Raw genomic sequence first — 22,029 nt, forward strand, 5'->3', positions numbered from 1 at the left:
TCTCTCGCGCACTGTCGAGCGCTCTCTCGGACACACTCGGTCTCTCTCGCGCACTGTCGAGCGCTCTCTCGGACACACTCGGTCTCTCTCGCGCACTGTCGAGCGCTCTCTCGGACACACTCGGTCTCTCGCGCACTGTCGAGCGCTCTCTCGGACACACTCGGTCTCTCTCGCGCACTGTCGAGCGCTCTCTCGGACACACTCGGTCACTCGCGTGCACTGTCGAGCGCTCTCTCGGACACACTCGGCCTCTCGTGCACTGTCGAGCGCTCTCTCGGACACACTCGGTCTCTCTCGCGCACTGTCGAGCGCTCTCTCGGACACACTCGGTCTCTCTCGCGCACTGTCGAGCGCTCTCTCGGACACACTCGGTCTCTCGCGCACTGTCGAGCGCTCTCTCGGACACACTCGGTCTCTCTCGCGCACTGTCGAGCGCTCTCTCGGACACACTCGGTCTCTCGCGTGCACTGTCGAGCGCTCTCTCGGACACACTCGGTCTCTCTCGCGCACTGTCGAGCGCTCTCTCGGACACACTCGGTCTCTCGCGTGCACTGTCGAGCGCTCTCTCGGACACACTCGGTCTCTCTCGTGCACTGTCGAGCACTCTCTCGGACACACTCGGTCTCTCGCGTGCACTGTCGAGCGCTCTCTCGGACACACTCGGTCTCTCGCGCACTGTCGAGCGCTCTCTCGGACACATTCGGTCTCTCGCGTGCACTGTCGAGCGCTCTCTCGGACACACTCGGTCTCTCTCGCACTGTCGAGCGCTCTCTCGGACACACTCGGTCTCTCGAGCACTGTCGAGCGCTCTCTCGGACACACTCGGTCTCTCGCGTGCACTGTCGAGCGCTCTCTCGGACACACTCGGTCTCTCGTGCACTGTCGAGCGCTCTCTCGGACACACTCGGTCTCTCGTGCACTGTCGAGCGCTCTCTCGGACACACTCGGTCTCTCGCGTGCACTGTCGAGCGCTCTCTCGGACACACTCGGTCTCTCTCGTGCACTGTCGAGCGCTCTCTCGGACACACTCGGTCTCTCGCGTGCACTGTCGAGCGCTCTCTCGGACACACTCGGTCTCTCGCGTGCACTGTCGAGCGCTCTCTCGGACACACTCGGTCTCTCGCGCACTGTCGAGCGCTCTCTCGGACACACTCGGTCTCTCTCGTGCACTGTCGAGCGCTCTCTCGGACACACTCGGTCTCTCTCGTGCACTGTCGAGCGCTCTCTCGGACACACTCGGTCTCTCGTGCACTGTCGAGCGCTCTCTCGGACTCACTCGGTCTCTCGCGCACTGTCGAGCACTCTCGGACTCACTCGGTCTCTCGCGCACTGTCGAGCACTCTCGGACACACTCGGTCTCTCGCGTGCACTGTCGAGCGCTCTCTCGGACACACTCGGTCTCTCTCGTGCACTGTCGAGCGCTCTCTCGGACACACTCGGTCTCTCTCGCGCACTGTCGAGCGCTCTCTCGGACACACTCGGTCTCTCTCGCGCACTGTCGAGCACTCTCGGACTCACTCGGTCTCTCGTGCACTGTCGAGCGCTCTCTCGGACACACTCGGTCTCTCTCGTGCACTGTCGAGCGCTCTCTCGGACACACTCGGTCTCTCTCGTGCACTGTCGAGCGCTCTCTCGGACACACTCGGTCTCTCTCGCGCACTGTCGAGCACTCTCGGACACACTCGGTCTCTCGCGTGCACTGTCGAGCGCTCTCTCGGACACACTCGGTCTCTCTCGTGCACTGTCGAGCACTCTCTCGGACACACTCGGTCTCTCGCGCACTGTCGAGCTCTCTCGGACACACTCGGTCTCTCTCGTGCACTGTCGAGCGCTCTCTCGGACACACTCGGTCTCTCGCGTGCACTGTCGAGCGCTCTCTCGGACACACTCGGTCTCTCTCGTGCACTGTCGAGCGCTCTCTCGGACACACTCGGTCTCTCGCGTGCACTGTCGAGCGCTCTCTCGGACACACTCGGTCTCTCGTGCACTGTCGAGCGCTCTCTCGGACACACTCGGTCTCTCTCGTGCACTGTCGAGCGCTCTCTCGGACACACTCGGTCTCTCGCGTGCACTGTCGAGCGCTCTCTCGGACACACTCGGCCTCTCTCGCGCACTGTCGAGCGCTCTCTCGGACACACTCGGTCTCTCGCGCACTGTCGAGCGCTCTCTCTGACACACTCGGTCTCTCGCGCACTGTCGAGCGCTCTCTCGGACACACTCGGTCTCTCGCGTGCACTGTTGAGCGCTCTCTCGGACACACTCGGTCTCTCGTGCACTGTCGAGCACTCTCGGACTCACTCGGTCTCTCGCGCACTGTCAAGCGCTCTCTCGGACACAATCGGTCTCTCGCGTGCACTGTCGAGCTCTCTCGGACACACTCGGTCTCTCTCGCGCACTGTTGAGCGCTCTCTCGGACACACTCGGCCTCACTCGCACACTGTCAAGCGCTCTCTCGGACACACTCGGTCTCTCGCGTGCACTGTCGAGCGCTCTCTCGGACACACTCGGTCTCTCGCGTGCACTGTCGAGCGCTCTCTCGGACACACTCGGTCTCTCGCGCACTGTCGAGCGCTCTCTCGGACACACTTGGTCTCTCGCGTGCACTGTTGAGCGCTCTCTCGGACACACTCGGTCTCTCGTGCACTGTCGAGCACTCTCGGACTCACTCGGTCTCTCGCGCACTGTCAAGCGCTCTCTCGGACACAATCGGTCTCTCGCGTGCACTGTCGAGCTCTCTCGGACACACTCGGTCTCTCTCGCGCACTGTTGAGCGCTCTCTCGGACACACTCGGCCTCACTCGCACACTGTCAAGCGCTCTCTCGGACACACTCGGTCTCTCGCGTGCACTGTCGAGCGCTCTCTCGGACACACTCGGTCTCTCGCGCACTGTCGAGCGCTCTCTCGGACACACTCGGTCTCTCGCGCACTGTCGAGCGCTCTCTCGGACACACTCGGTCTCTCGCGCACTGTCGAGCGCTCTCTCGGACACACTCGGTCTCTCGCGTGCACTGTCGAGCGCTCTCTCGGACACACTCGGTCTCTCGCGCACTGTCGAGCTCTCTCGGACACACTCGGTCTCTCTCGCGCACTGTCGAGCGCTCTCTCGGACACACTCGGTCTCTCGCGTGCACTGTCGAGCGCTCTCTCGGACACACTCGGTCTCTCGCGTGCACTGTCGAGCGCTCTCTCGGACACACTCGGTCTCTCGCGCACTGTCGAGCTCTCTCGGACACACTCGGTCTCTCTCGTGCACTGTCGAGCGCTCTCTCGGACACACTCGGTCTCTCGCGTGCACTGTCGAGCGCTCTCTCGGACACACTCGGTCTCTCTCGTGCACTGTCGAGCGCTCTCGGACACACTCGGTCTCTCGCGTGCACTGTCGAGCGCTCTCTCGGACACACTCGGTCTCTCTCGTGCACTGTCGAGCACTCTCTCGGACACACTCGGTCTCTCGCGCACTGTCGAGCTCTCTCGGACACACTCGGTCTCTCTCGTGCACTGTCGAGCGCTCTCTCGGACACACTCGGTCTCTCGCGTGCACTGTCGATCGCTCTCTCGGACACACTCGGTCTCTCTCGCGCACTGTCGAGCGCTCTCTCGGACACACTCGGTCTCTCTCGCGCACTGTCGAGCGCTCTCTCGGACACACTCGGTCTCTCTCGCGCACTGTCGAGCGCTCTCTCGGACACACTCGGTCTCTCTCGCACTGTCGAGCGCTCTCTCGGACACACTCGGTCTCTCGTGCACTGTCGAGCGCTCTCTCGGACACACTCGGTCTCTCTCGTGCACTGTCGAGCGCTCTCTCGGACACACTCGGTCTCTCTCGTGCACTGTCGAGCGCTCTCTCGGACACACTCGGTCTCTCTCGTGCACTGTCGAGCTCTCTCGGACACACTCGGTCTCTCTCGTGCACTGTCGAGCTCTCTCGGACACACTCGGTCTCTCTCGTGCACTGTCGAGCGCTCTCTCGGACACACTCGGTCTCTCTCGTGCACTGTCGAGCGCTCTCTCGGACACACTCGGTCTCTCGCGCACTGTCGAGCGCTCTCTCGGTCACACTCGGTCACTCGCGTGCACTGTCGAGCTCTCTCGGACACACTCGGTCTCTCGTGCACTGTCGAGCGCTCTCTCGGACACACTCGGTCTCTCGCGCACTGTCGAGCTCTCTCGGACACACTCGGTCTCTCTCGTGCACTGTCGAGCGCTCTCTCGGACACACTCGGTCTCTCTCGTGCACTGTCGAGCACTCTCTCGGACACACTCGGTCTCTCGTGCACTGTCGAGCGCTCTCTCGGACACACTCGGTCTCTCTCGCGCACTGTCGAGCGCTCTCTCGGACACACTCGGTCTCTCTCGCGCACTGTCGAGCGCTCTCTCGGACACACTCGGTCTCTCTCGTGCACTGTTGAGCGCTCTCTCGGACACACTCGGTCTCGCGTGCACTGTCGAGCTCTCTCGGACACACTCGGTCTCTCGCGTGCACTGTCGAGCGCTCTCTCGGACACACTCGGTCTCTCGCGCACTGTCGAGCGCTCTCTCGGACACACTCGGTCACTCGCGTGCACTGTCGAGCGCTCTCTCGGACACACTCGGTCTCTCTCGTGCACTGTCGAGCGCTCTCTCGGACACACTCGGTCTCTCTCGCGCACTGTCGAGCTCTCTCGGACTCACTCGGTCTCTCGCGCACTGTCGAGCGCTCTCTCGGACACACTCGGTCTCTCTCGCGTGCACTGTCGAGCGCTCTCTCGGACACACTCGGTCTCTCGCGTGCACTGTCGAGCACTCTCTCGGACACACTCGGTCTCTCGCGTGCACTGTCGAGCGCTCTCTCGGACACACTCGGTCTCTCGCGCACTGTCGAGCGCTCTCTCGGACACACTCGGTCTCTCTCGCACTGTCGCGCGCTCTCTCGGACACACTCGGTCTCTCGAGCACTGTCGAGCGCTCTCTCGGACACACTCGGTCTCTCGCGTGCACTGTCGAGCGCTCTCTCGGACACACTCGGTCTCTCGTGCACTGTCGAGCGCTCTCTCGGACACACTCGGTCTCTCGTGCACTGTCGAGCGCTCTCTCGGACACACTCGGTCTCTCGCGTGCACTGTCGAGCGCTCTCTCGGACACACTCGGTCTCTCTCGCGTGCACTGTCGAGCGCTCTCTCGGACACACTCGGTCTCTCTCGCGCACTGTCGAGCGCTCTCTCGGACACACTCGGTCTCTCTCGTGCACTGTCGAGCGCTCTCTCGGACACACTCGGTCTCTCGCGTGCACTGTCGAGCGCTCTCTCGGACACACTCGGTCTCTCGCGTGCACTGTCGAGCGCTCTCTCGGACACACTCGGTCTCTCGCGCACTGTCGAGCGCTCTCTCGGACACACTCGGTCTCTCTCGTGCACTGTCGAGCGCTCTCTCGGACACACTCGGTCTCTCTCGTGCACTGTCGAGCGCTCTCTCGGACACACTCGGTCTCTCGTGCACTGTCGAGCGCTCTCTCGGACTCACTCGGTCTCTCGCGCACTGTCGAGCACTCTCGGACTCACTCGGTCTCTCGCGCACTGTCGAGCACTCTCGGACACACTCGGTCTCTCTCGTGCACTGTCGAGCGCTCTCTCGGACACACTCGGTCTCTCTCGTGCACTGTCGAGCGCTCTCTCGGACACACTCGGTCTCTCTCGCGCACTGTCGAGCACTCTCGGACTCACTCGGTCTCTCGTGCACTGTCGAGCGCTCTCTCGGACACACTCGGTCTCTCTCGTGCACTGTCGAGCGCTCTCTCGGACACACTCGGTCTCTCTCGTGCACTGTCGAGCGCTCTCTCGGACACACTCGGTCTCTCTCGCGCACTGTCGAGCACTCTCGGACACACTCGGTCTCTCGCGTGCACTGTCGAGCGCTCTCTCGGACACACTCGGTCTCTCTCGTGCACTGTCGAGCACTCTCTCGGACACACTCGGTCTCTCGCGCACTGTCGAGCTCTCTCGGACACACTCGGTCTCTCTCGTGCACTGTCGAGCGCTCTCTCGGACACACTCGGTCTCTCGCGTGCACTGTCGAGCGCTCTCTCGGACACACTCGGTCTCTCTCGTGCACTGTCGAGCGCTCTCTCGGACACACTCGGTCTCTCGCGTGCACTGTCGAGCGCTCTCTCGGACACACTCGGTCTCTCGTGCACTGTCGAGCGCTCTCTCGGACACACTCGGTCTCTCTCGTGCACTGTCGAGCGCTCTCTCGGACACACTCGGTCTCTCGCGTGCACTGTCGAGCGCTCTCTCGGACACACTCGGCCTCTCTCGCGCACTGTCGAGCGCTCTCTCGGACACACTCGGTCTCTCGCGCACTGTCGAGCGCTCTCTCTGACACACTCGGTCTCTCGCGCACTGTCGAGCGCTCTCTCGGACACACTCGGTCTCTCTCGTGCACTGTCGAGCGCTCTCTCGGACTCACTCTGTCTCTCGTGCACTGTCGAGCGCTCTCTCGGACACACTCGGTCTCTCGCGCACTGTCGAGCTCTCTCGGATACACTCGGTCTCTCGCGCACTGTCGAGCTCTCTCGGATACACTCGGTCTCTCGCGCACTGTCGAGCTCTCTCGGACTCACTCGGTCTCTCTCGTGCACTGTCGAGCGCTCTCTCGGACACACTCGGTCTCTCGCGTGCACTGTCGAGCGCTCTCTCGGACACACTCGGTCTCTCGCGCACTGTCGAGCGCTCTCTCGGACACACTCGGTCTCTCGCGTGCACTGTCGAGCGCTCTCTCGGACACACTCGGTCTCTCTCGCGCACTGTCGAGCTCTCTCGGACTCACTCGGTCTCTCGCGCACTGTCGAGCGCTCTCTCGGACACACTCGGTCTCTCGCGTGCACTGTCGAGCGCTCTCTCGGACACACTCGGTCTCTCGCGCACTGTCGAGCGCTCTCGGACACACTCGGTCTCTCTCGCGCACTGTCGAGCTCTCTCGGACTCACTCGGTCTCTCGCGCACTGTCGAGCGCTCTCTCGGACACACTCGGTCTCTCTCGCGTGCACTGTCGAGCGCTCTCTCGGACACACTCGGTCTCTCGCGTGCACTGTCGAGCGCTCTCTCGGACACACTCGGTCTCTCGCGTGCACTGTCGAGAGCTCTCTCGGACACACTCGGTCTCTCGCGCACTGTCGAGCGCTCTCGGACACACTCGGTCTCTCTCGCGCACTGTCGAGCTCTCTCGGACTCACTCGGTCTCTCGCGCACTGTCGAGCGCTCTCTCGGACACACTCGGTCTCTCTCGCGTGCACTGTCGAGCGCTCTCTCGGACACACTCGGTCTCTCGCGTGCACTGTCGAGCGCTCTCTCGGACACACTCGGTCTCTCGCGTGCACTGTCGAGCGCTCTCTCGGACACACTCGGTCTCTCGCGTGCACTGTCGAGCACTCTCTCGGACACACTCGGTCTCTCGCGTGCACTGTCGAGCGCTCTCTCGGACACACTCGGTCTCTCGCGTGCACTGTCGAGAGCTCTCTCGGACACACTCGGTCTCTCGCGTGCACTGTCGAGCGCTCTCTCGGACACACTCAGTCTCTCTCGCACACTGTCGAGCGCTCTCGGATACACTCGGCCTCTCGTGCACTGTCGAGCTCTCTCGGACTCACTCGGTCTCTCGCGCACTGTCGAGCTCTCTCGGACACACTCGGTCTCTCGCGCACTGTCGAGCTCTCTCGGACTCACTCGGTCTCTCGCGCACTGTCGAGCGCTCTCTCGGACACACTCGGTCTCTCTCGCGTGCACTGTCGAGCGCTCTCTCGGACACACTCGGTCTCTCGCGTGCACTGTCGAGCACTCTCTCGGACACACTCGGTCTCTCGCGTGCACTGTCGAGCGCTCTCTCGGACACACTCGGTCTCTCGCGTGCACTGTCGAGAGCTCTCTCGGACACACTCGGTCTCTCGCGTGCACTGTCGAGCGCTCTCTCGGACACACTCGGTCTCTCGCGTGCACTGTCGAGCTCTCTCTCGGACACACTCGGTGTCTCTCGCGCGCACTGTCGAGCGCTCTCTCGGACACACTCGGTGTCTCTCGCGCGCACTGTCGAGCACTCTCTCGGACACACTCGGTCTCTCGCGCACTGTCGAGCGCTCTCTCGGACACACTCGGTCTCTCTCGCACACTGTCGAGCGCTCTCGGACACACTCGGTGTCTCTCGCGCGCACTGTCGAGCGCTCTCTCGGACACACTCGGTCTCTCTCGCGCACTGTCGAGCGCTCTCTCGGACACACTCGGCCTCACTCGCACACTGTCGAGCGCTCTCTCGGACACACTCGGTCTCTCGCGCACTGTCGAGCTCTCTCGGATACACTCGGTCTCTCGCGCACTGTCGAGCTCTCTCGGATACACTCGGTCTCTCGCGCACTGTCGAGCGCTCTCTCGGACACACTCGGTCTCTCGCGTGCACTGTCGAGCGCTCTCTCGGACACACTCGGTCTCTCGCGCACTGTCGAGCGCTCTCTCGGACACACTCGGTCTCTCGCGTGCACTGTCGAGCGCTCTCTCGGACACACTCGGTCTCTCGCGCACTGTCGAGCTCTCTCGGACTCACTCGGTCTCTCGCGCACTGTCGAGCGCTCTCTCGGACACACTCGGTCTCTCTCGCGTGCACTGTCGAGCGCTCTCTCGGACACACTCGGTCTCTCGCGCACTGTCGAGCGCTCTCTCGGACACACTCGGTCTCTCGCGTGCACTGTTGAGCGCTCTCTCGGACACACTCGGTCTCTCGCGTGCACTGTCGAGCGCTCTCTCGGACACACTCGGTCTCTCGCGTGCACTGTCGAGAGCTCTCTCGGACACACTCGGTCTCTCGCGTGCACTGTCGAGCGCTCTCTCGGACACACTCGGTCTCTCTCGCACACTGTCGAGCGCTCTCGGACACACTCGGTGTCTCTCGCGCGCACTGTCGAGCGCTCTCTCGGACACACTCGGTGTCTCTCGCGCGCACTGTCGAGCACTCTCTCGGACACACTCGGTCTCTCGCGCACTGTCGAGCGCTCTCTCGGACACACTCGGTCTCTCTCGCACACTGTCGAGCGCTCTCGGACACACTCGGTGTCTCTCGCGCGCACTGTCGAGCGCTCTCTCGGACACACTCGGTCTCTCTCGCGCACTGTCGAGCGCTCTCTCGGACACACTCGGCCTCACTCGCACACTGTCGAGCGCTCTCTCGGACACACTCGGTCTCTCGCGCACTGTCGAGCTCTCTCGGATACACTCGGTCTCTCGCGCACTGTCGAGCTCTCTCGGATACACTCGGTCTCTCGCGCACTGTCGAGCGCTCTCTCGGACACACTCGGTCTCTCGCGTGCACTGTCGAGCGCTCTCTCGGACACACTCGGTCTCTCGCGCACTGTCGAGCGCTCTCTCGGACACACTCGGTCTCTCGCGTGCACTGTCGAGCGCTCTCTCGGACACACTCGGTCTCTCTCGCGCACTGTCGAGCTCTCTCGGACTCACTCGGTCTCTCGCGCACTGTCGAGCGCTCTCTCGGACACACTCGGTCTCTCGCGTGCACTGTCGAGCGCTCTCTCGGACACACTCAGTCTCTCTCGCACACTGTCGAGCGCTCTCGGACACACTCGGTCTCTCGCGTGCACTGTCGAGCGCTCTCTCGGACACACTCGGTCTCTCTCGCGCACTGTCGAGCGCTCTCTCGGACACACTCGGTCTCTCTCGTGCACTGTTGAGCGCTCTCTCGGACACACTCGGTCTCTCGCGCACTGTCGAGCGCTCTCTCGGACACACTCGGCCTCACTCGCACACTGTGGAGCGCTCTCTCGGACACACTCGGTCTCTCGCGTGCACTGTCGAGCGCTCTCTCGGACACACTCGGTCTCTCGCGCACTGTCGAGCTCTCTCGGATACACTCGGTCTCTCGCGCACTGTCGAGCGCTCTCTCGGACACACTCGGTCTCTCGCGCACTGTCGAGCTCTCTCGGACTCACTCGGTCTCTCGCGCACTGTCGAGCGCTCTCTCGGACACACTCGGTCTCTCGCGCACTGTCGAGCTCTCTCGGACTCACTCGGTCTCTCGCGTGCACTGTCGAGCGCTCTCTCGGACACACTCGGTCTCTCTCGCGCACTGTCGAGCGCTCTCTCGGACACACTCGGTCTCTCTCGTGCACTGTTGAGCGCTCTCTCGGACACACTCGGTCTCTCGCGCACTGTCGAGCGCTCTCTCGGACACACTCGGTCTCTCGCGCACTGTCGAGCGCTCTCTCGGACACACTCGGTCTCTCTCGCGTGCACTGTCGAGCGCTCTCTCGGACACACTCGGTCTCTCGCGTGCACTGTCGAGCACTCTCTCGGACACACTCGGTCTCTCGCGTGCACTGTCGAGCGCTCTCTCGGACACACTCGGTCTCTCGCGTGCACTGTCGAGAGCTCTCTCGGACACACTCGGTCTCTCGCGTGCACTGTCGAGCGCTCTCTCGGACACACTCGGTCTCTCTCGCACACTGTCGAGCGCTCTCGGACACACTCGGTGTCTCTCGCGCGCACTGTCGAGCGCTCTCTCGGACACACTCGGTGTCTCTCGCGCGCACTGTCGAGCACTCTCTCGGACACACTCGGTCTCTCGCGCACTGTCGAGCGCTCTCTCGGACACACTCGGTCTCTCTCGCACACTGTCGAGCGCTCTCGGACACACTCGGTGTCTCTCGCGCGCACTGTCGAGCGCTCTCTCGGACACACTCGGTCTCTCTCGCGCACTGTCGAGCGCTCTCTCGGACACACTCGGCCTCACTCGCACACTGTCGAGCGCTCTCTCGGACACACTCGGTCTCTCGCGCACTGTCGAGCTCTCTCGGATACACTCGGTCTCTCGCGCACTGTCGAGCTCTCTCGGATACACTCGGTCTCTCGCGCACTGTCGAGCGCTCTCTCGGACACACTCGGTCTCTCGCGTGCACTGTCGAGCGCTCTCTCGGACACACTCGGTCTCTCGCGCACTGTCGAGCGCTCTCTCGGACACACTCGGTCTCTCGCGTGCACTGTCGAGCGCTCTCTCGGACACACTCGGTCTCTCTCGCGCACTGTCGAGCTCTCTCGGACTCACTCGGTCTCTCGCGCACTGTCGAGCGCTCTCTCGGACACACTCGGTCTCTCGCGTGCACTGTCGAGCGCTCTCTCGGACACACTCGGTCTCTCGCGCACTGTCGAGCGCTCTCGGACACACTCGGTCTCTCTCGTGCACTGTCGAGCTCTCTCTCGGACACACTCTGTCTCTCGCGCACTGTCGAGCGCTCTCTCGGACACACTCGGTCTCTCTCGCGCACTGTCGAGCGCTCTCTCGGACACACTCGGTCTCTCGCGTGCACTGTCGAGCGCTCTCTCGGACACACTCGGTCTCTCTCGCGCACTGTCGAGCGCTCTCTCGGACACACTCGGTCTCTCTCGTGCACTGTTGAGCGCTCTCTCGGACACACTCGGTCTCGCGTGCACTGTCGAGCTCTCTCGGACACACTCGGTCTCTCGCGTGCACTGTCGAGCGCTCTCTCGGACACACTCGGTCTCTCGCGCACTGTCGAGCGCTCTCTCGGACACACTCGGTCACTCGCGTGCACTGTCGAGCGCTCTCTCGGACACACTCGGTCTCTCTCGTGCACTGTCGAGCGCTCTCTCGGACACACTCGGTCTCTCTCGCGCACTGTCGAGCACTCTCGGACACACTCGGTCTCTCGCGTGCACTGTCGAGCGCTCTCTCGGACACACTCGGTCTCTCGCGCACTGTCGAGCGCTCTCTCGGACACACTCGGTCACTCGCGTGCACTGTCGAGCGCTCTCTCGGACACACTCGGTCTCTCTCGTGCACTGTCGAGCGCTCTCTCGGACACACTCGGTCTCTCGCGTGCACTGTCGAGCTCTCTCGGACACACTCGGTCTCTCTCGTGCACTGTTGAGCGCTCTCTCGGACACACTCGGTCTCGCGTGCACTGTCGAGCTCTCTCGGACACACTCGGTCTCTCGCGTGCACTGTCGAGCGCTCTCTCGGACACACTCGGTCTCTCGCGCACTGTCGAGCGCTCTCTCGGACACACTCGGTCTCTCTCGTGCACTGTCGAGCGCTCTCTCGGACACACTCGGTCTCTCGCGCACTGTCGAGCGCTCTCTCGGACACACTCGGTCTCTCTCGTGCACTGTTGAGCGCTCTCTCGGACACACTCGGTCTCTCTCGCGCACTGTCGAGCGCTCTCTCGGACACACTCGGTCTCTCTCGCGCACTGTCGAGCGCTCTCTCGGACACACTCGGTCTCTCTCGCGCACTGTCGAGCGCTCTCTCGGACACACTCGGTCTCTCTCGTGCACTGTCGAGCGCTCTCTCGGACACACTCGGCCTCTCGCGCACTGTCGAGCGCTCTCTCGGACACACTCGGTCTCTCTCGCGCACTGTCGAGCGCTCTCTCGGACACACTCGGTCTCTCTCGTGCACTGTTGAGCGCTCTCTCGGACACACTCGGTCTCTCGCGCACTGTCGAGCGCTCTCTCGGACACACTCGGTCTCTCTCGTGCACTGTCGAGCGCTCTCTCGGACACACTCGGTCTCTCGCGCACTGTCGAGCGCTCTCTCGGACACACTCGGTCTCTCTCGTGCACTGTTGAGCGCTCTCTCGGACACACTCGGTCTCTCTCGCGCACTGTCGAGCGCTCTCTCGGACACACTCGGTCTCTCTCGCGCACTGTCGAGCGCTCTCTCGGACACACTCGGTCTCTCTCGCGCACTGTCGAGCGCTCTCTCGGACACACTCGGTCTCTCTCGTGCACTGTCGAGCGCTCTCTCGGACACACTCGGCCTCTCGCGCACTGTCGAGCGCTCTCTCGGACACACTCGGTCTCTCTCGCGCACTGTCGAGCGCTCTCTCGGACACACTCGGTCTCTCTCGTGCACTGTTGAGCGCTCTCTCGGACACACTCGGTCTCTCGCGCACTGTCGAGCGCTCTCTCGGACACACTCGGTCTCTCGCGCACTGTCGAGCGCTCTCTCGGACACACTCGGTCTCTCGCGCACTGTCGAGCACTCTCGGACACACTCGGTCTCTCTCGCGCACTGTCGAGCGCTCTCTCGGACACACTCGGTCTCTCTCGCGCACTGTCGAGCGCTCTCTCGGACACACTCGGTCTCTCTCGTGCACTGTCGAGCGCTCTCTCGGACACACTCGGTCTCTCGCGCACTGTCGAGCGCTCTCTCGGACACACTCGGTCTCTCGCGCACTGTCGAGCGCTCTCTCGGACACACTTGGTCTCTCTCGCGCACTGTCGAGCGCTCTCTCGGACACACTCGGTCTCTCGCGCACTGTCGAGCGCTCTCTCGGACACACTCGGTCTCTCGCGCACTGTCGAGCGCTCTCTCGGACACACTCGGCCTCTCGTGCACTGTCGAGCGCTCTCTCGGACACACTCGGTCTCTCTCGCGCACTGTCGAGCGCTCTCTCGGACACACTCGGTCTCTCGCGCACTGTCGAGCGCTCTCTCGGACACACTCGGTCTCTCGCGCACTGTCGAGCGCTCTCTCGGACACACTCGGTCTCTCGCGCACTGTCGAGCGCTCTCTCGGACACACTCGGTCTCTCTCGTGCACTGTTGAGCGCTCTCTCGGACACACTCGGTCTCGCGTGCACTGTCGAGCTCTCTCGGACACACTCGGTCTCTCGCGTGCACTGTCGAGCGCTCTCTCGGACACACTCGGTCTCTCGCGCACTGTCGAGCGCTCTCTCGGACACACTCGGTCACTCGCGTGCACTGTCGAGCGCTCTCTCGGACACACTCGGTCTCTCGTGCACTGTCGAGCGCTCTCTCGGACTCACTCGGTCTCTCGCGTGCACTGTCGAGCGCTCTCTCGGACACACTCGGTCTCTCGCGCACTGTCGAGCTCTCTCGGACACACTCGGTCTCTCGCGCACTGTCGAGCTCTCTCGGATACACTCGGTCTCTCGCGTGCACTGTCGAGCGCTCTCTCGGACACACTCGGCCTCACTCGCACACTGTCGAGCGCTCTCTCGGACACACTCGGTCTCTCGCGCACTGTCGAGCTCTCTCGGATACACTCGGTCTCTCGCGCACTGTCGAGCGCTCTCTCGGACACACTCGGTCTCTCGCGCACTGTCGAGCTCTCTCGGACTCACTCGGTCTCTCGCGCACTGTCGAGCGCTCTCTCGGACACACTCGGTCTCTCTCGCGTGCACTGTCGAGCGCTCTCTCGGACACACTCGGTCTCTCGCGCACTGTCGAGCGCTCTCTCGGACACACTCGGTCTCTCTCGCACACTGTCGAGCGCTCTCGGACACACTCGGTGTCTCTCGCGCGCACTGTCGAGCGCTCTCTCGGACACACTCGGTGTCTCTCGCGCGCACTGTCGAGCACTCTCTCGGACACACTCGGTCTCTCGCGCACTGTCGAGCGCTCTCTCGGACACACTCGGTCTCTCTCGCACACTGTCGAGCGCTCTCGGACACACTCGGTGTCTCTCGCGCGCACTGTCGAGCGCTCTCTCGGACACACTCGGTCTCTCTCGCGCACTGTCGAGCGCTCTCTCGGACACACTCGGCCTCACTTGCACACTGTCGAGCGCTCTCTCGGACACACTCGGTCTCTCGCGCACTGTCGAGCTCTCTCGGATACACTCGGTCTCTCGCGCACTGTCGAGCGCTCTCTCGGACACACTCGGTCTCTCGCGCACTGTCGAGCGCTCTCTCGGACACACTCGGTCTCTCGCGCACTGTCGAGCGCTCTCTCGGACACACTCGGTCTCTCTCGTGCACTGTCGAGCGCTCTCTCGGACACACTCGGTCTCTCGCGCACTGTCGAGCTCTCTCGGATACACTCGGTCTCTCGCGCACTGTCGAGCGCTCTCTCGGACACACTCGGTCTCTCGCGCACTGTCGAGCGCTCTCTCGGACACACTCGGTCTCTCTCGTGCACTGTCGAGCGCTCTCTCGGACACACTCGGTCTCTCGCGCACTGTCGAGCTCTCTCGGACACACTCGGTCTCTCGCGCACTGTCGAGCGCTCTCTCGGACACACTCGGTCTCTCGTGCACTGTCGAGCGCTCTCTCGGACACACTCGGTCTCTCGCGCACTGTCGAGCTCTCTCGGATACACTCGGTCTCTCGCGCACTGTCGAGCGCTCTCTCGGACACACTCGGTCTCTCGTGCACTGTCGAGCGCTCTCTCGGACACACTCGGTCTCTCGCGTGCACTGTCGAGCGCTCTCTCGGACACACTCGGTCTCTCGCGCACTGTCGAGCGCTCTCTCGGACACACTCGGTCTCTCGCGCACTGTCGAGCTCTCTCGGACACACTCGGTCTCTCGCGCACTGTCGAGCGCTCTCTCGGACACACTCGGTCTCTCGTGCACTGTCGAGCGCTCTCTCGGACACACTCGGTCTCTCGCGCACTGTCGAGCTCTCTCGGATACACTCGGTCTCTCGCGCACTGTCGAGCGCTCTCTCGGACACACTCGGTCTCTCGTGCACTGTCGAGCGCTCTCTCGGACACACTCGGTCTCTCGCGTGCACTGTCGAGCTCTCTCGGACTCACTCGGTCTCTCGCGCACTGTCGAGCGCTCTCTCGGACACACTCGGTCTCTCGTGCACTGTCGAGCGCTCTCTCGGACACACTCGGTCTCTCGCGTGCACTGTCGAGCGCTCTCTCGGACTCACTCGGTCTCTCGCGCACTGTCGAGCGCTCTCTCGGACACACTCGGTCTCTCTCGCGTGCACTGTCGAGCGCTCTCTCGGACACACTCGGTCTCTCGCGCACTGTCGAGCGCTCTCTCGGACACACTCGGTCTCTCGCGTGCACTGTCGAGCGCTCTCTCGGACACACTCGGTCTCTCGCGCACTGTCGAGCGCTCTCGGACACACTCGGTCTCTCTCGTGCACTGTCGAGCTCTTTCTCGGACACACTCTGTCTCTCGCGCACTGTCGAGCGCTCTCTCGGACACACTCGGTCTCTCTCGCGTGCACTGTCGAGCGCTCTCTCGGACACACTCGGTCTCTCGCGTGCACTGTCGAGAGCTCTCTCGGACACACTCGGTCTCTCTCGCGTGCACTGTCGAGCGCTCTCTCGGACACACTCGGTCTCTCGCGTGCACTGTCGAGCTCTCTCGGATACACTCGGTCTCTCGCGCACTGTCGAGCGCTCTCTCGGACACACTCGGTCTCTCGCGCACTGTCGAGCTCTCTCGGATACACTCGGTCTCTCGCGTGCACTGTCGAGCGCTCTCTCGGACACACTCGGTCTCTCTCGCGTGCACTGTCGAGCGCTCTCTCGGACACACTCGGTCTCTCGCGTGCACTGTCGAGCACTCTCGGACACACTCGGTCTCTCGCGTGCACTGTCGAGCTCTCTCGGACACACTCGGTCTCTCTCGCGCACTGTCGAGCGCTCTCGGACACACTCGGTCTCTCTCGCGTGCACTGTCGAGCTCTCTCGGACACACTCGGTCTCTCTCGCGCACTGTCGAGCTCTCTCGGACACACTCGGTCTCTCTCGCGTGCACTGTCGAGCTCTCTCGGACACACTCGGTCTCTCGCGTGCACTGTCGAGCGCTCTCTCGGACACACTCTGTCTCTCGCGCACTGTCGAGCGCTCTCTCGGACACACTCGGTCTCTCTCGCGTGCACTGTCGAGAGCTCTCTCGGACACACTCTGTCTCTCGCGCACTGTCGAGCGCTCTCTCGGACACACTCGGTCTCTCTCGCGTGCACTGTCGAGCGCTCTCTCGGACACACTCGGTCTCTCGCGTGCACTGTCGAGCACTCTCTCGGACACACTCGGTCTCTCGCGTGCACTGTCGAGCGCTCTCTCGGACACACTCGGTCTCTCGCGCACTGTTGAGCGCTCTCTCGGACACACTCGGTCTCTCGCGTGCACTGTTGAGCGCTCTCTCGGACACACTCTGTCTCTCGCGCGCACTGTCGAGCGCTCTCGGACACACTCGGTCTCTCGCGCGCACTGTCGAGCGCTCTCTCGGACACACTCGGTCTCTCTCGCGCACTGTCGAGCGCTCTCGGACACACTCGGTCTCTCGCGCGCACTGTCGAGCACTCTCTCGGACACACTCTGTCTCTGCGCGCACTGTTGAGCGCTCTCGTACACAATCGGTCTATAGCACTTTTAAAAACAACGTGAGTTGGCCAAAGTGCTTTCCATTAAAACAATATTCCTACAGCATAAATAACCAAAAATACAAAAAACATTAAACACCACACCAAACCAAATGCAATTAAAATGCAAGACAACAGTAAAACAAGATACACTCAACTACTAGCTCAACCATAAGCCTGGGCAAGTAATTGCCCTCAACCGTGATTTAAAAATACTCAATTTAGTACAACATCTAATATCCGAAGGCAGGTTATTCCAGAGGCGGTTGCAGCAACTGAAACGGCACGATCCCCTTTGGACTTTAGACGTGATTTAGGGATCTTTAAAAGTGATGTTTGAGATGACCTCATAATGTTACCCTAACATTTAACTAACATTCAACTAATGTTCCCCTAACATTCAATTAACCCCTAACATCCCACTAACATTCCCCTCACATTCAACTAAAATTCAACTAATGTTCCCTATATTTAACTAACATTCACTTAACATTAAACTGTTCCCCAATATTACTCTAACATTCCACTAACATTAAACGGATAGTTCAGCCAAAAAATGAAAATTAGCCCATGATTTACCTTCAAGTCATCCTAGGTGTGTATGACATTCTTCTTTCAGACGAATACAATCAGAGTTATATTCAAACATGTCATGGCTCTTTCAAGTTTTGAAAGGCAGTGAATGGCTTTATATTTTTTGAAGTCCATCAAAGTGCATCTCTCCATCATAAAAGTGCTTCACACGGCTCCATTAACATGGTTAATAAAGGCCTTCTGAAGTGAAGCGATGCGTTTGTGTTAGAAAAATATCCATATTTAAAACTTTAATTGACTAAAATAACTAGTTTCTGGCAGACGGCCATAAGCATTGATTTACTGCGAAAGAGTAACACTTGGCCTGATGCATGATGTAATGATGAAAATGGAAGCGCAGAGGATAGAGTAAAACAAAACACCAGTCACAAATTAGAAGTCTAAAATAAGAAATGTGGGAGGAGCTTGAGTTTGTTGCCCAGCCCTGTTTGTTTGAACCGCGAGAGGCGTCTAAACTTACGCTACTCCTACATCTACATCATACATCGTCAAGTGTTACTCTTGTGGCGTAAGTCGACTTGCATACGTTCGTCTTCCAGAAGCTAGTTAATTTAATTGATAAAGTTTTAAATATGGATATTTTTCTTACACAAACGAATCGCTTCACTTCAGAACGCCTTTTTTAACCCCTCATAGCCTGTGGAGCACTTTATGATGGATAGATGCACTTTTATGATGAATAGATGCACTTATATAATGGACAGATGCACTTTTATGATGGATAGATGCAGGGGCGATTCTAGGATTTTTTCTACTGTGGGGGGGGGGGGGGCAAATCTTATTTTGTGTTTATATGTAAAACTGTAGATATCCAAATCATTTAAAGTTCAGTAAGCTTTAAAATCCGCAATAAACAGTGATACCTTATTTTCTTTAAATGGCATTTATTCAATGCTGTAAATAAGAACAGTCAAATTCAATTTGTATTAACTTTTCACTTTTCATAAGTGAAAAACTGTAATACATAAAATAATCCAATCTGTGAATAGAGTACAACTCATAAAAATAATAAAACTCAGCATTAGGTTATACAAACTTTACACAAATCCTAACAACCTTATATGCTTGGGCAAAAATAAATAAATAGAACAGCCTTATTAATACAAATGCAGAAGTATATTATTCATATTATAAATACACAATTAATTAATATAACTTTAATAATTAAATACAATAACAATAACTTGTATCCACATCCTATTAAATTTGCATAACAGCATTTGCAGTAAATTTTCATTGATGAATAGACAAAATCTAAATATGCCAAGGCTAATTAGCTTTGTGCATATATGATTGTATACTATCATATATCCATACTTTCTGTTAGAGGTAGCTACTTTTTCAAAAGGGTATAGTTTAACTACATGCAAATTATATGAATCTTATAAAAACAGTTTAGAATAGCTTATTTAGTCCAGTGTTATTTTAGTATTATTTATTTATATATAGGCTATTATACATTTTAGTAATATTTTATTTACATTGCTATTTATATTTATGTTTTTTATTTGAGAATGTTTCTGGATGTCATGATGTTTTGTCACTAACTTCTGTAAAGTTCATCTTCATAGAAAACATATACATTACATATTGTTCACATTGCTTGAAGCAAAATTCAAGAAATTAGCCAGATTGTGCCACACAACATTGCAAAACTACAAGATATTTGAAGAAAAACACCATCTATTTTATGTTTCAGACAGCAAAAAACTCAACATCAAATATCTTCATAATCTCTAGATATTATGAGAAATTATCCATAAGAGACCGTTACATACCATGTCCAGGTTGCAAATTGTGCATACACCAAAATTCTTTTTATGAATATGGTCCATTTCAAAGTGTTTAAATCCAAACAAACAATATTCGTAGATATCCTCTACTCCTGTATTGTTTTTTTGTGCTTGCACAGCGTCATGCAGCTCGTACAAAAATATAAAGCCATTCACTGCCATTATAAAGCTTGGAAGAGCCAGGACATTTTTTAATATAACTCTGATTGTATTCGTCTGAAAGAAGAATGTCATATACACCTAGGATGACTTGAGGATGAGTAAATCATGGGCTAATATTCATTTTTGGGTGAACTCATCCTGACTGAAGAACTGAAGTTTTTCATCCAATAATTATATTTTGTTTGTTTTTTTCAGCTTTTTTCAATTAGCATAAATACGTTTTAATAGATCAAGTTTTTGTTAATGATAAGAGAAGAGATTCATAGAAAACAACAAACAAGAAACAATATTAATGAATGAACCAAAAATAATAAAATGAAGGTCCTTACATAAATCAATAAATAATAGAGTAAATTTAATAATTAATACATTCAGGACCAGATTTTGAACTGGGGTCATTTATGTTAGTGTTCATCTGTCTGACAGTAAATCAGACAGTACAACTCAGTTGATTTACAGAAGTAATAATGCATGAGTATGTTTGTGTTTGTCAGACTGTCCAGCTCTCAGAGCGTCAGTATTCAGATCAGCGGATCTCGAACGCTCCTGGTGGTCGCAAACGTCACGGAGGACGATTATGGAAACTACACGTGTGTCGCTACCAACAGACTGGGCATCCACAATGCCAGCGTGTTTCTCTACAGTGAGACTCTCTCTCTCTCACACACACACACACACACACACACACACACACACACACACACACACACACACACACTGATGCAGTTCAGCATGTCCACCAGCAGATGTACCCATTCACCACATGTCTCTCTCTCTCTCTCTCTCTCTCTCTCTCTCTCTCTCTCTCTCACACAAACACACACACACTGATGTAGTTCAGTATGTCCACCAGAAGATGTCCACATTCACCACATGTGTGTGTCTGATTCTCTCTCTCTCTCTCTCTCTCTCTCTCTCTCTCTCACACACACACACACACACACTGATGTAGTTCAGCATGTCCACCAGGAGATGTCCACATTCACCACATGTGTGTGTCTGATTCTCTCTCTCTCTCTCTCTCTCTCTCTCTCTCACACACACACACACACACACTAACACACACACACACACACACACACTGATGTAGTTCAGCATGTCCACCAGCAGATGTCCACATTCACCACATGTGTGTGTCTGATTCTCTCTCTCAGAACCGGGGATGGGGCGGGACATCAACGCCTCAGGCTGCATGTGTCAATCATTCTGGCTCCTCCTTCTGTGTGTTCTCTCGGCTCTTCTCCAGTGTTAATGTTCAGCGGTCGATCGTCTCGGACTGTTTCCATCCGTCATCCACGCTCACCCTTACGCCCCGGCAGGACGACCGTCTTATTATCAGGAGAAAAATATGACATGAAGAAAAGAAAGAAGGTGCTCTTTTTAAGAACTGAATATTGTCATTCACTGACTTCCAGTGGCGTCCGTGTGTCTGAAAGGTTGAGTGCATGTGTGTGATTCCCCACAGAAAACTGGAGCAGAGTTCCGACCACACGATCAGCTAGTAATGCTGAAAACACTTCATTTCATTGTGTTTTCCCATAATACTGTTGCGAAATCTGCCTGATGTAAACTAATGAAAGAATCATTTAGATGTGGTTAATAACAGAAGGACTGTATTGTGACAGACACGTTTTCTGCTGTATCTTCTTCGTTCATGAAGATTCTCTGAGATCAGAACAATCACCGGCTGAATGAGACGTCAGTGTTGGTCGTGATTGATCGTAGAATCTTCTCACAGAGCCAAGACCCGCCCATATGTGTAGCTCCACCCACTTTGCACCATACTAAGCTCCTCCCATGTCCCCAGCCCCGCCCACATCAGTCCTAGACGGATCTGCATTGCTTCTTCAGGGTTCCTGTGTCCTCATGGAAAACCATCGGAAGTTTCTCTAGTGAAAATAAATGGTGTTTTTGTTTTGGAGGGAAATCTGTAGAATTCTGTGGAATGATTCTTACCATGGCAAAGTGTGTCCCGAACGAACATGCTCGTGTGTCTGCGAAGTGTTCATCTTTCCACCGTATGAACTTTGAAATGTACGACACCGATGAATGCTCATCTTTGATTCGCTGCTCATTCCCATAGAATCTTCTCCACGTGTCTGTAAATGTTGTTTTGAATCGAATGTCCTCAAATTGAAAAGAAATAAATCTTCAGTTTGGGATTCTTCATATGTAGTTAAGCTTTGATGCTTCCTGTAACAAACTGAAATTAGATACTAAACTTTTTAATACAAATATTTAAATATTTCATTCTAAAACTAGATTTACCTTTGAAGCGGCTGCACTACTATTCTTATTATTTATAGAGACTGAACATTTATGTTCATTAGTTATTATAATAGCAGTTGTACAGAAAT

The 22,029-nt window shown here is 57.4% G+C and overlaps 1 protein-coding gene across 1 annotated transcript in view; it reads left to right on the forward strand.

The window, feature by feature from the left end:
• Window positions 1-22,018, forward strand: part of lsamp (limbic system associated membrane protein) — a gene marked incomplete at its 5' end in the record, with an annotated part of 57,573 nt that extends 35,555 nt beyond the window's left edge. Inside the window, 2 exons of the mRNA XM_079899000.1 lie at window positions 20,167-20,315; window positions 20,827-22,018. Coding sequence (XP_079755126.1) covers window positions 20,167-20,315; window positions 20,827-20,924 — 247 coding nt within the window. The 3' untranslated portion in view covers window positions 20,925-22,018. The remainder of the gene's footprint in view (window positions 1-20,166; window positions 20,316-20,826) is intronic.
• Between the last annotated feature and the right edge of the window lie 11 nt (window positions 22,019-22,029).

The sequence above is a fragment of the Squalius cephalus genome (genome assembly GCF_949319135.1).
Source record: "Squalius cephalus genome assembly, contig: scaffold_93, whole genome shotgun sequence".
NCBI classification, from domain to species: domain Eukaryota; kingdom Metazoa; phylum Chordata; class Actinopteri; order Cypriniformes; family Leuciscidae; genus Squalius; species Squalius cephalus.